Source organism: Piliocolobus tephrosceles, chromosome 2, assembly GCF_002776525.5.
Source record: "Piliocolobus tephrosceles isolate RC106 chromosome 2, ASM277652v3, whole genome shotgun sequence".
NCBI lineage: Eukaryota > Metazoa > Chordata > Mammalia > Primates > Cercopithecidae > Piliocolobus > Piliocolobus tephrosceles.
Window position 1 is genome coordinate 72,808,432 of NC_045435.1, and position 11,964 is coordinate 72,820,395.

The 11,964-nt window shown below is 37.7% G+C and overlaps 1 protein-coding gene across 3 annotated transcripts in view; it reads right to left on the bottom strand.

Annotated features, from left to right (window-relative positions):
* The window catches only part of SYNPR (synaptoporin), a 327,584-nt gene that overhangs the window by 41,909 nt on the left and 273,711 nt on the right, over positions 1–11,964 (bottom strand). For all 3 annotated transcript variants that reach the window (XM_023200533.1, XM_023200544.1, XM_023200536.1), the window contains one exon: positions 7,580–7,778. In XM_023200533.1, coding sequence (XP_023056301.1) covers positions 7,580–7,778 — 199 coding nt within the window. The remainder of the gene's footprint in view (positions 1–7,579; positions 7,779–11,964) is intronic.

Sequence of the window (11,964 nt, forward strand, 5' to 3'; positions counted from 1 at the left end):
AAGAACAAGTCCCGTCATTTACCTTGCTCACCAACCTCATGATGCTCTCGAGTTGTCTTTACGACAAGTCCACAGCACAGAGACCTGGAGAGGGCGTTTCCTCACTTCTAGGCAAGATTATATACCTCCTCCTCTAGGTTACCAAAGTCCGTCTACATATCCCTAGCAAGCCATTTGTAGGAGAGTTATAATGATTTAATGATTCAATAATGTTCCTCAGCAGACTAAATGCTTTTAATTCTCCCATAAATACACGTTGCTTGGCCTGTTGAAGATACTTATTACCTACTAAAATAAAATAGACATGAAACGGAACTGACATAAAGAGGAGAGAGGAGAATGGGGAGAGAAATGAGGAGAGAAGAGGAAACGAGAAGACAGAGAGGAATTGGGGAGAGGGAGAGAGCGAAGGGGAGAAGAGAGAGTGCTTTCTCAGCATTTTCTGTATAGCTCAGAGACTGCAAAATCTGATTTCTGTATCTAATTATACCCAAACAAAGGTGTAGCTGATATGAAAGAGCATTTGATTATTTGAGCATCCAGCTCTGTATCTGTCTCTCTTGTTTTCTTCCCTTAGTGATGGCTCCAGCCTATAGTTCAAAATGAGAAACCTTATTTTGTTTGGGGAAATTAGAAGTCTACTTCCCAGTCATCTAATGGAGTGAGATTCAAGAAACACAAAGGTTAATTGGATGGTTCAACCTAGCAATTGTGATCTTAGAAGTGGTGCTGAGTTAAGCTCTATCCTTGGGGATTTGGGGATAAGAAGGTGCTTGGGATAGAAGGACTGGAGGAAGATAGAACTGTGAGAGCAGCAGTCAATCAAAGGAAGGCGCCTGCCATTTTCCTTTGTGGGACTAAGGGACTACCCAGTAATGGACAGGAGAATAATTGAAATTAATGATAACAATAGTGCTGCAATCAGATACCATTAATTTATCACTTACTGTGTGCATTTCCCTGTGTAAAGTGCTTTTCAGGCATTAACTCTTCCTTTCCCTACTGCACTCATGTGATGTGTGCATTATTATTGACACCATTCTATATGTGAAGTAACAGCTTCCACCTGTTAAATAATATTTCACACAAGAAGATTGCAATTCAGCACCCCATAAATTAGCCACTACCCTGAAGATCACTGGACTAACAGTTCATGCCCTTGCTCTACTATTAACTTCTTCCCTGACAACAGCAAGGTTTCTAGTGTCCCAGGGACTTATTTTGCAATGTCTAGTGCTCACTAAAGAGGAATTAAATTGAATCTGCAGAATAGGGCTAATTCTCATTGCACTACTTCTCTCCCAGGATTGTTTTGAGGCTAGATGGGGAAATATGAAAATATGTGGAAGGCATTGGGAATGAAACAAAGGTGAGCCATGATACCACTGTATGCCTGCCATTGGGAAACACTCCTGGTCCCATAAACTGCCTTGGGTCAACCTGGTCTCCTTTATGGGAGGAGAGTTTAAATAACATAGCCTCTTTCTTTTACACAAAATCTTAAGGTCGGTATCAAGATTCTTCCTAATTCCCAGAGAAGTTACTTTAAGCCAAAACTCTTGCAATACATATTCACTGGAACATGAGATGGTATTTATTAATATGCTCATTCTTAGAGCATTCAAGCATTCTGTCAGCCTTGTAAGATAAGTTGCTTTTAAAAATCTACTTTACATTAATATGGAAGGAAACTAAATCCTCATTATTTGACTTGAGATCTGAAAATGGCTCAGAACATCCTGTCACAGTAACCTAGGCAGGAGACTGGCTTTAAAACTAGACTTTAAGGAACATGAAAAAATGATATAACCTGATATGACATTTCAATTTCACAATCATGTGCCATTCGCTTGGTCGTTTCTGCTTTCTGAGAACTGATATTTATTTATCTGTACAAGAAGACATTTACCGTAGTGACATACAGTAGCTGGCTGATTTCTTTGGCTCAGTTTCCTCACTATTACATCATTCAGCATCATTAACACTTGTGTTACTTCTAAAGGCATTCAGATTCTCATTTTTACTTAAAGGTGGGTAATCTTGTCGTACATATTCAGTAGAAAAAATATTTTTCAGTAGCCATTGATAAGCTTGGCTCCAATCTGCCTACAACTGCTTGGAAATGCATAGGAACCAATCCTGGTAATCTGTGATTCACAATACACATTTATCCTGGCCATTTTAAAGTTTGTTTTCCCTCATTGGCATCTTCTATTTGCAAGTCAGATAAACGGCACTCACAAGCAGAACCCTCTAGTAGTTCTAGTACGACAGATGCATGACTGTCATTCCATAACTCCAGATGGATTTTGGAGGCAAATAAAATAAAATCCTCCATGACAGTCAAGTGAGCAAAAAAGCCTAGGGATTATGAGATTGACTTATTTGCTTCTAGAGTAAAACAATACAAATTTGTCTTACCTATCTCCACCCCTCTAACTTCTTTTTTTTGTTTTTTTGAGACGGAGTCTTGCTCTGTCACCCAGGCTGGAGTGCAGTGGCTGGATCTCAGCTCATGCAAGCTCCGCCTCCCGGGTTTACGCCATTCTCTTGCCTCAGCCTCCCAAGTAGCTGGGACTACAGGTGCCTGCCACCTCGCCCGGCTAGTTTTTTGTATTTTTTAATAGAGATGGGGTTTCACAGTGTTAGCCAGGATGGTCTCGATCTCCTGACCTCGTGATCCGCCCGTCTCGGCCTTCCAAAGTGCTGGGATTACAGGCTTGATCCACCGCGCCTGGCCCACCCCTCTAATTTCTATAGCACATTGGCTATCAGGATCTTGGGCCTCTTGCATAGTGGTTATGAATTGTGCTCTGGATTTGGGCCCACACTCTGAACCTTCTGCCTATAAGTGATGCAACCTGGGAGAGTTGGTAACTGTTCTAAGCTTCCCTTCTCTCATCTGTAAATATGAATAATAATATAAACCAGGGTTGTCTTGAGTATTAGCTCAACAGAACACACAGTAGAAACCCAATCAATATCGGTTGATGTTATAGTTATTATCGTCCTTGTCACTTCCCTACAACATTAATTTTATTTGTGCAGGATGTATAATGTCAAGTCCCAGAGGACTATACATTGACATGAAAATTTGTTAATTTTTTGCATGTGAAATACCTTGGAAGGGTATCTGATTTCTTAAACTGCTTGAATTTGTTTATGTTCACCTATTACAGCAATTTTGTAGTTTCATGTTCAAAGTTTGACTTGAAGAATCACGAATTACATAATTTTTTTTTAAAGTGTGTGTTTTGTTAGAAACAAAACAACAACAAAAAATAGATGGTAGCCAAAATAAAGTTGCCCAAATAATGATCAGTAGTTGATATGGTTAGGCTTTGTGTCCCCACCCAAATCTCATCTTGAATTGTAATCCCCAGGTGTTGAGGGAGAGACCTGGTGGGAGGTGATTGGATCATGGGGGTGGTTCCCCCCATGCTGTTCTCATGATAGTGAGTGAGTTCTCATGAGATCTGATAGTTTTATAAGTGTTTGGTAGTTCTTCTCTTGCTCACTTCTTCTCTCTGCGGCCACCCTATGAAGAGGTGCCTTCCACCACGATTGTAAATTTCCTGAGGTCTCCCTAGCCATACAGAACTGTGAGTTAATTAAACCTCTTTTCTTTAGAAATTACCTAGTGTCAGGCCGTTCTTTATAGCAGTGTGAGAATGGACTAATACAGTAGCCATCTTCGTGAATAAAGAGAATAGGTTTTAAACAAGCAAAACTATTGTGAACATCTGAACAAATGTTTTTCTAGTATTTGAAAGTTTTCTTAAGTATGCACCACCCTCTTGAGACCTTGCTCACACTGTGAATTTGCTTAAACCTGCTCTTCACAAATGGTGTCATCGCACCTCTTACTTCCCCAATCACAGCTTCATCATGGTGGGATTTGAATCGATGTGGTTTGCTCTTTGCAGCTACAATGGCATCCTGCTGATCTACATGCAATCTGCCTCTGTGACTCCTATGATTCAGGCTCATTTTTAAATTAACTTTTATCTGCTAAGTAAGGAGCACTTCGGTTTTTTAATATCACAGAAGTTTCATCTAGGAGACTTTTCTTTTTTGATTATTAGAATTATCTCTCTCTGTTCCTTCCTCCCACGACATAATGAAATAAAACCTACCATTGTATTACACAATTCAGGATTTCATCATATCTTGCTTAATGGGAAAGACTGTTTACACAGAGATAAAGCAGCACGCCTTTACAAGATGATTCTATATGAGTAGAATGTGGTTTTATATAACAAAATAGGTGTTTTTCCCCCACTTTATGTGTGGATTAGCTGTATCAACTTCTCTGTTTAGAAGTCAGGATATTTCCTCAGACTTAAAAATTCTGTAAGTGTGTTTATATGGGATCCAGAAATAAACATGCATGTTGGATTTATGGTATATGCATGACAATCTCTTAGGTATGTCCATCTGTACATCACGGTGGGGATAAGCCCAAGTTTGGTGACTCTGTTAAAGACATTTCGAAATCATTAAGACTATTAACTCAAATTTGAGATAGAAAAAAATAAAATAAAAATAAAAAAACACTTGCCCAAAGTTTCAAATTCTGTTTCGTTACTCTTTTTTTAAGTTAACATATTAAAGTGTTGCACATCTGAACATTTTCTAGTCCCTTCAAACTTAACAAATTTCTAAAAACAGAGAATTCTCCCAGTTATCCTTCAAAATTTATTATTTTAAGGTTCAGATCTCTATAATAGAGATTTGCGAAATTTATTTTACTCACATACTCTCTAAAATAATGTAAAAAACTATGTCCCTAGTTGTATAAAGTTGGCATCTAATTTTGTTTTTATTGAAAGTTCAAATAGCTGCAAAGAATGTAATTTCTGGCATATTGAATGTATTAGGCTGGGAGTGGTGGCTCAAGCCTAATCCCAGCATTTTGGGAGGCCAAGGCTGGTAGATTGCTTGATTCCAGGAGTTTGAGACCAGCCTGGGCAACATGGCAAAATCCCATCTGTACCAAAAAATACAAAAAATTAGCTGAGTGTGGTGGTGTGTGCCTATAGTCCCTGCTACTTGGGAGCTTGGGAGGCTGAGGTGGGAGGATTAATTGAGTCCAGGAGGTGAAGGTTTAAGTGAGCCGAGATTGTTCCACTACACACCAGCCTGGGTGACAGTAAGATCCTGTCTCAAAAAAAAAAAAAAAAATTGATATTTAAAATAAAATTATTGTATCAATTTTTAAATGTATCCAATGGAACAGTTACTTGATATTCTGTTATAATTAACAGATACTCGCTTATAATTAACAAGTTATTTAACAGGTGGAAATTTTATATCTTCCTTTTGTTCTCTTGGAATTTGTATTTTTATTATACTTCCTTCACAGAATTATAGCATGATATAATTTTTTTTCTGGAAAGCATATTATTAATTATCCTATTTTTTTTTTGGCCACAAAACATACATATACACATTTAACTTAACTGTTTAATTACTTGTGATCCTAAGACTTTACGTATTAAATTTCTTTTAGGTTGAGTAATCACTACAAGTATTATTAATGTATAAATTTCCAAAACAACAAAAATATATTATAAATTTAATATGTAATTATTAAATTTAAAAAGTAGCCAGATACAGTGGCTTATGCCTGTAATCTCAGCACTTTGGGAGGCCAAGGCGGGAGGATAACTTGAGTCCAGGAATTTGAGACGCTGTCTCTGCAAAAAATGTGATGTAACCTTGTCTCTGCAAAAAATACAAAAATTAGCTGGGTGTGGTGGCATGCACCTGTTGTCCCAGCTACTTGGGAGGCTGAGGTGGGAGGATCATCTGAGCCTGGGAGGTGGAGTGAGCTGTGATTACGCCACTGCATGCCAGCCTGGGTGGTGGCATGAGACTGTGCCTCAATAAAATAAAATGAAAAGTAAAAATTTTATTGAAAATTTACAATTCTTAGATGAATAGGCTGTTTTAGTCCATTTTGTATGGCTATAACACAGTACCTGAGACTGGGTAATTTATAAAGAAAAGAGGTTTATTTAGCACATAGTCGACAGGCTGGGAAGTTCAAGATTGGACAGCCACGTCTGGTGGCTTGTGGTGAGGGCCTTATGCTGTGTCAAAACATGGCAGATAAATGAAAGGGGAACTGGGTATGTGGGAAAAGGGATAGAAGACAAAAGAGGCTGACCCAATTCATAACAACCTGCTCTCACAAGAACTAATACAGTCTTATGAGAACTAATGCAGTCTCTCAAGAAAGACATTAACTCGTCTTAGTTATCTAACTGGCTTTAAAAAGCACTGCCTCTTAACACTGCCACATTGAAGATCAAGCTTCAGCATGAGTTTTGATGGGGGATAAATCATATTCAAACCATAGCAGTTAATAAGTAATTTTTTTTGACAAATATTATTTATTTACAGAATAGTACATGATTCAGCATAAATTTCATTTCCATTTTTCCTTTTTTCGATGTAAATGCTGAGAAAGCTTGCATAAATGAGAACAAATGGAGTTTTGTTATAGCAATACCATTTATTACTTTCTTTTTGAGTTATATGTCCCACATCACACAGCAACCTGTCATCAAAAATTATTTTTTAATGATCAATCAACTGATCAGCATACTAGAATTTTTAATTTTATTGAAAGCCAAAAAATAGTAAACCTCCTTATATCCAAAAAAGTATATTAGTCAGGCATCAGAATCACTCACTTTTGTCAACACCAACACCAATATTTCAATGGTCCCCTTTTCAGTGTCCCAAATGTTTTATATTCTGTAAATGTACTGTGTAGTAAGACTTGAGTTGGTAAATAAGGATAATTTTCTTTTGTAAAATGGGAGTAGTTGATTAAGAAAGACGACAGCAAAATCTTTTCAGATACAGGACATTCTCAGGAAGATAGAGTTTGGGCAAATGCACGCGTAAAGGGTGAAATTTAAAATCTATTGCCTTACAATTATCTAGCCCAGGTACCCTCTTAAAGGTTTTGTGTCCCCCTAGGTGTATGTGTGTTTATGTTTAGAAATGCTGGGCTATATTGATTTCACTCATATGAGTCCTTGGACCATTGTATAAGTCAAGAGAAAGTGAGGTTTAGGGTAAGGAATTGGTAGGAAAAAGACAGATAGATATACAGAGATGAAGAACTCCACTTTCAAACTAAACAGTTATTAATATATGCCCATTCTATATTCTAAGGGAGTAACATATTTCAAATAAGCACAGGTCACACTGTCTAAATAATCAGAAAAATGGTTGACTAACTCCATAATGCTGGAATTATAAATAAATCTACAGCAAGCTTCACTGCTCTTTCCTTGATCTCATGAGATTTCTAAACATTTATTTCAGAGGAGTTTCTAGCAAGTCAGGTGATATTTTCCCAGCCCAGGAGCACAAGAGATTGACAGGCATCATGTTTTTGTTGTGGCTTCAAGAGATTTGGATAAAAAGAATGTGATTTCCTTTCAAACACCTACCCCAAGGGCTCAGGTAACTCCAAAGTCCTTCAAGCATTAGTAAAAAAAAAAAAAAAAAAAAAATTAGAAGGAACAGAAAAAGTTATTTGAAAAAGAAAACCACTTACAATGAGTGGGCCCCGGTTGTTTTCCCGGTATTTGTTCTGGAAGAAAATGTAAACGACAGTGGCGGCCAAAGAGTAGAGGAAGGCGAAGACAGCGACAGTGACGAAGAACTCTGCTGAAGACGAGGAGTCACCAATCAATGCCAGCTTCTGCCGTTCCTTTCCCTCGCAGGTGGGCACCTCAAACGTCACCTGGTGCAACCTAAATTGCCAGATTTAAGGAGACATTCTTTAAATGCAATGGAGACGAAAATAGATGACTTGTGTCTACATCTTCTAAAGCAAAATGGGATGTGATCTGGGAGTTATAGTGCGTGCCTATGTAACATATTCATTAAGAAATTTACAGACATTATAGTTAGAAATGTGGAAATCAATATTGCAGCTAATCATTATTTAACCGATTATCATAACAGCTAGTCACCCTTAGGTAGAGGGGAGGAGGGAATAGGAAAGGGAAACTGAAATCGTGATAAATTAGACTATGGCATCCCCCTGCTGAAATTCTTCAGTGCTTCCTCTCTTTAACAGGGCTCACCAGGCCCTTACCTTGGTGCCCCTAACTGTATCTCCAGCCTCCACCCCTGCTGCTCTGTCCTCTATCACCCTGTTTCAACTACATTGGCCTGCTTTCTGTTTCTCAGTTTTGACAAACATGGTCCTGTCTCCAGGTCTTGTTGTTGACTGTTCTCTTTTCTTAAATCACTCTGCCCCCTGACATTTCCCATGGCTACCTCCTTGGCATTCAGGCATCAGCTCAACATCTCCTGAGAGATGAGAGCCTTTTCCTGCCGTTAATCAAAAGGAGCTCCTTTCCTTTAGGCATTTTCTATTACATCACTCTATTTAATGTCATTCATAGCACTCACTGCCAGATAAAGCTGTCTTGGTAATGAATTTGATTACCTTTTTTTTTTTCAGTTTCCACTGCCCACGCAACTGTGCATATCATTTCTCCATGATAGTGGGAATCTTGGTTTTCTTTTTTCTGTGATCCCAAACACCTGACATTTTTTAGGCACTGAGTAAATAGTACTCGGATAAATGATTGCACATTCTTGGTTCTGTAAGATGGCTGATAGATCGTAATTTGATTGAACTTTTATAACTTCTATTTTAGTGAGTAAACTCTATCAGGATAGCATGCAGGCTCAATAAATTACTGGATACAGACAAAATAAGATGCTTTGGGCAATAGTTTCAGGTCAGTAAATAACACCTAAGGAAGATGTGTTATATCCAATATAATAGCTCAGGGTGTGAACTGGAACTGAGTTGCGAACTGTAATTTAACATAGAGGCCAAAATTTTTATTCAGAAATGATTATTAGGGAGGCACTTGCAAAAAGATATGACTGAGGCTTATTTATAACAATAAAGTGCCACTTGGAAAATTAACTATAAAAGTAACAGTGATGATAAAGCCAATCACGAACCTCGTAATTCCAACTTATGCTTAGGAAGTATTTTTCTTACTAAACAAAACTCAGTCACTTTAAAATGGATTTGTTAGAAGTCCTAGCCAGAGCACTCAGGCAAGTGAAAAAAATAAAAGGCATCCAAATAGGAAAAGAAGTCAAACTGTCTCTCTTCACTGATGATATAATTTTCTGTCTAGAAAATTCTAAATAATCTGCCAAAAGCCTACTAAAACTGATAAATGATTTTAGTAAGTTTTTGATATAAAATCAGTGTACAAAAATCAGTAGCATTTCTATACACCAATAATGTCCAGACTGAGAGTCAAATCAAGAGCACAATCTCATTTACAATAGTCACAAAAAAAATAAAATACCTAGGAATACAGCTAAATAAGGAGGTGAAAGATCCCTACAAGAAGAAGTATAAAACTCTGCTGAAAGAAATCAGAGATGACACAAATAAATGGAAATACTTTCCATGTTCATGGATTGGAAGAATCAGTATCACCAAAATAGCTCTATTGCCCAGAACAACTTACAGATTAAATTCTATTCCTACCAAACTATCAATGTCATTCTTCACAGAATTAAAAACAAAAAACAAAACAAAACAAAACAAAAAAACAAAAAAAACAAAAAAAACCCACTATTCTAAAATTCACATGGAACCCAAAAAAAGAGCCTGAATAGCCAAAACAGTCTTAAGCAAAAGGAACAAAGCTGGAGACATCACAATACCCAACTTCAAACTATACCACAAGGCTAGAGCAACCAAAACAGCATGGTACTAGTACAAAACAGACACATAGAACAATGGAATAGAATAAAAAACTCAGAAATAAAACCACACATTTATAACTAGCTGATCTTTGAGAAGGCTGACAAAAACAAGCAATGGAAAAAGAACTCCCTACTCAGTACATGGTGCTGGGATAAATGGCTAGCTATATGAAGAAGAATGAATGAAACTGGACTCTTACCTTTCACCATATAAAAAAATTAACTCAAGATGGATTACAGATTTAAATGTAAGACCTCGAACTATAAAAATCCTGGAAGAAAACCTAGGAAATATCCTTCTCAACATTGGTCTTGGCAAATAATTTTTGGCTAAGTCCCCAAAAGCAAATACTACAAAAACAAAAATTGGTAAGTGGGACCTAATTAAACTGAAGAGTTTCTGCACAGGAAAAGAAACCATGAAAAGACCTACAGGACCAGAGAAAATATTCACAAATTATGCATCTGACAAAGGTCCACTATCCATAACCTATAAAGAACTTAAACAAATCAACAAGCAAGAAATGAACAGCCCCCATTAAAAATGAGCAAAAGACATAGACACTTCTCAAAACAGGACTGGGCGTGGTGGCTCATGCCTGTAATCCAAACACTTTGGGAGGCCGAGGTGGGGCGGATCACCTGAGGTTGGGAGATCGAGACCAGCCTGACCAACATGGAGAAACCCCATCTTTACTAAAAATATAAAATTAGACGGGCGTGGTGGCACATGCCTGTAATCCCAGCTACTCGGGAGGCTGAGGCAGGAGAATCGGTTGAACCCAGGAGGTGGAGGTTGCCATGAGCTGAGATCGCGCCATCGCACTCCAGCCTGGGCAACAAGAGTGAAACTCCGTCTCAAAAAAACAAAACAAGCAAACAAACAAAACAGACATAGAAGTGGCCAAAAAAACATTTAAAAAATACTCATCTTCACTAATCATCAGAGACAGGCAAATCAAACCCATGATGAGATAACATCTCACACCAGTCAGGATGACTATTCTTAAAAAGTCAAAACCAACAGATGCTGACAAGACTGCAGAGAAAAGGGAACACTTACGCACTTAGCCACCATGGAGAGCACTTTGGAGATTTCTCAAAGAACTTAAAACAGAGCTACTATTTGACCCAGCAATCCCATTACTGGGTATATACCCAAAGGAAAATAGATCATTATACCAAAAAGACCCATGCACTTGCATGTTCATGGCCATGCTACTTACAATAGCACAGACATAGAATCAACTTAGGTGCCCATCAATGGTTGATTACATAAAGAAAATGTGGTACATATATGCCACGGAATACTATGTAGCTGTAAAAAAAGAATGAAATTATGCCATTTACAGTATCATGAATGGAGTTGGAGGCCATAATCCTAAGCAAACTAAGGCAGGGACAGAAAACCAAATATGCATGTTCTTGCTTATCAGTAGGAGCTAAACATGAAGCACACACAGACATAAAGATGGGAACAATAGACACTGCAGAGCACTAGAGTGGGGAGGGAAGAGGACATGGATTGAAAAGCTACCTATTGGGTACTATGCTCACTGCCTAGGTGCAATATTCCCAAGTAACACACCTGCACATGTACCCCCATATCTAAAATAAAAGTTGACATAGAAAAGAAAAAAAATAGATTTGTTAAAAAAAATCTTTCAATTAAGATAATAATGATAATAACATAATAATAGCAATTAACATATTGGGGCATTTCTTATGGGCCAGAAACTAAGGCTTAGAAAGATTAAGTAATTCGTTCTAAGCCACATAGTAAATGTCAGTCCAGGGGTTTAAATCTGCATCAAACTCCGGAGCCTGATTTTTAAACTTCTACATTGACTTGTTTATGTTAAATAATGAAGACATTAACTAGGATATATTTATTTTTAAAGTGAAGCTCATGGACCTCTGGCATTAGAATTACTAGGGACTTTGTTAAAAATGTATATTCCTGGGCCCCATCTCAGATCTACTGAATTGAAAGCTCTAGGGGTATGCCTAGCTCACAGCTAAAGCAGGAAAATCCAGTCCCCTTCAGTTCCTTATTTCTCAAGTCCATTTGTTTTTGCTTGTGTATATTGCACTTTCCCACAAAAATCCTTTTTTCCTTCCTTTCTCCTTTCCTCTCCTCTCCTTTCCTTTCCTTTCCTTTCCTTTCCTTTCCTTTCCTTTCCTTTC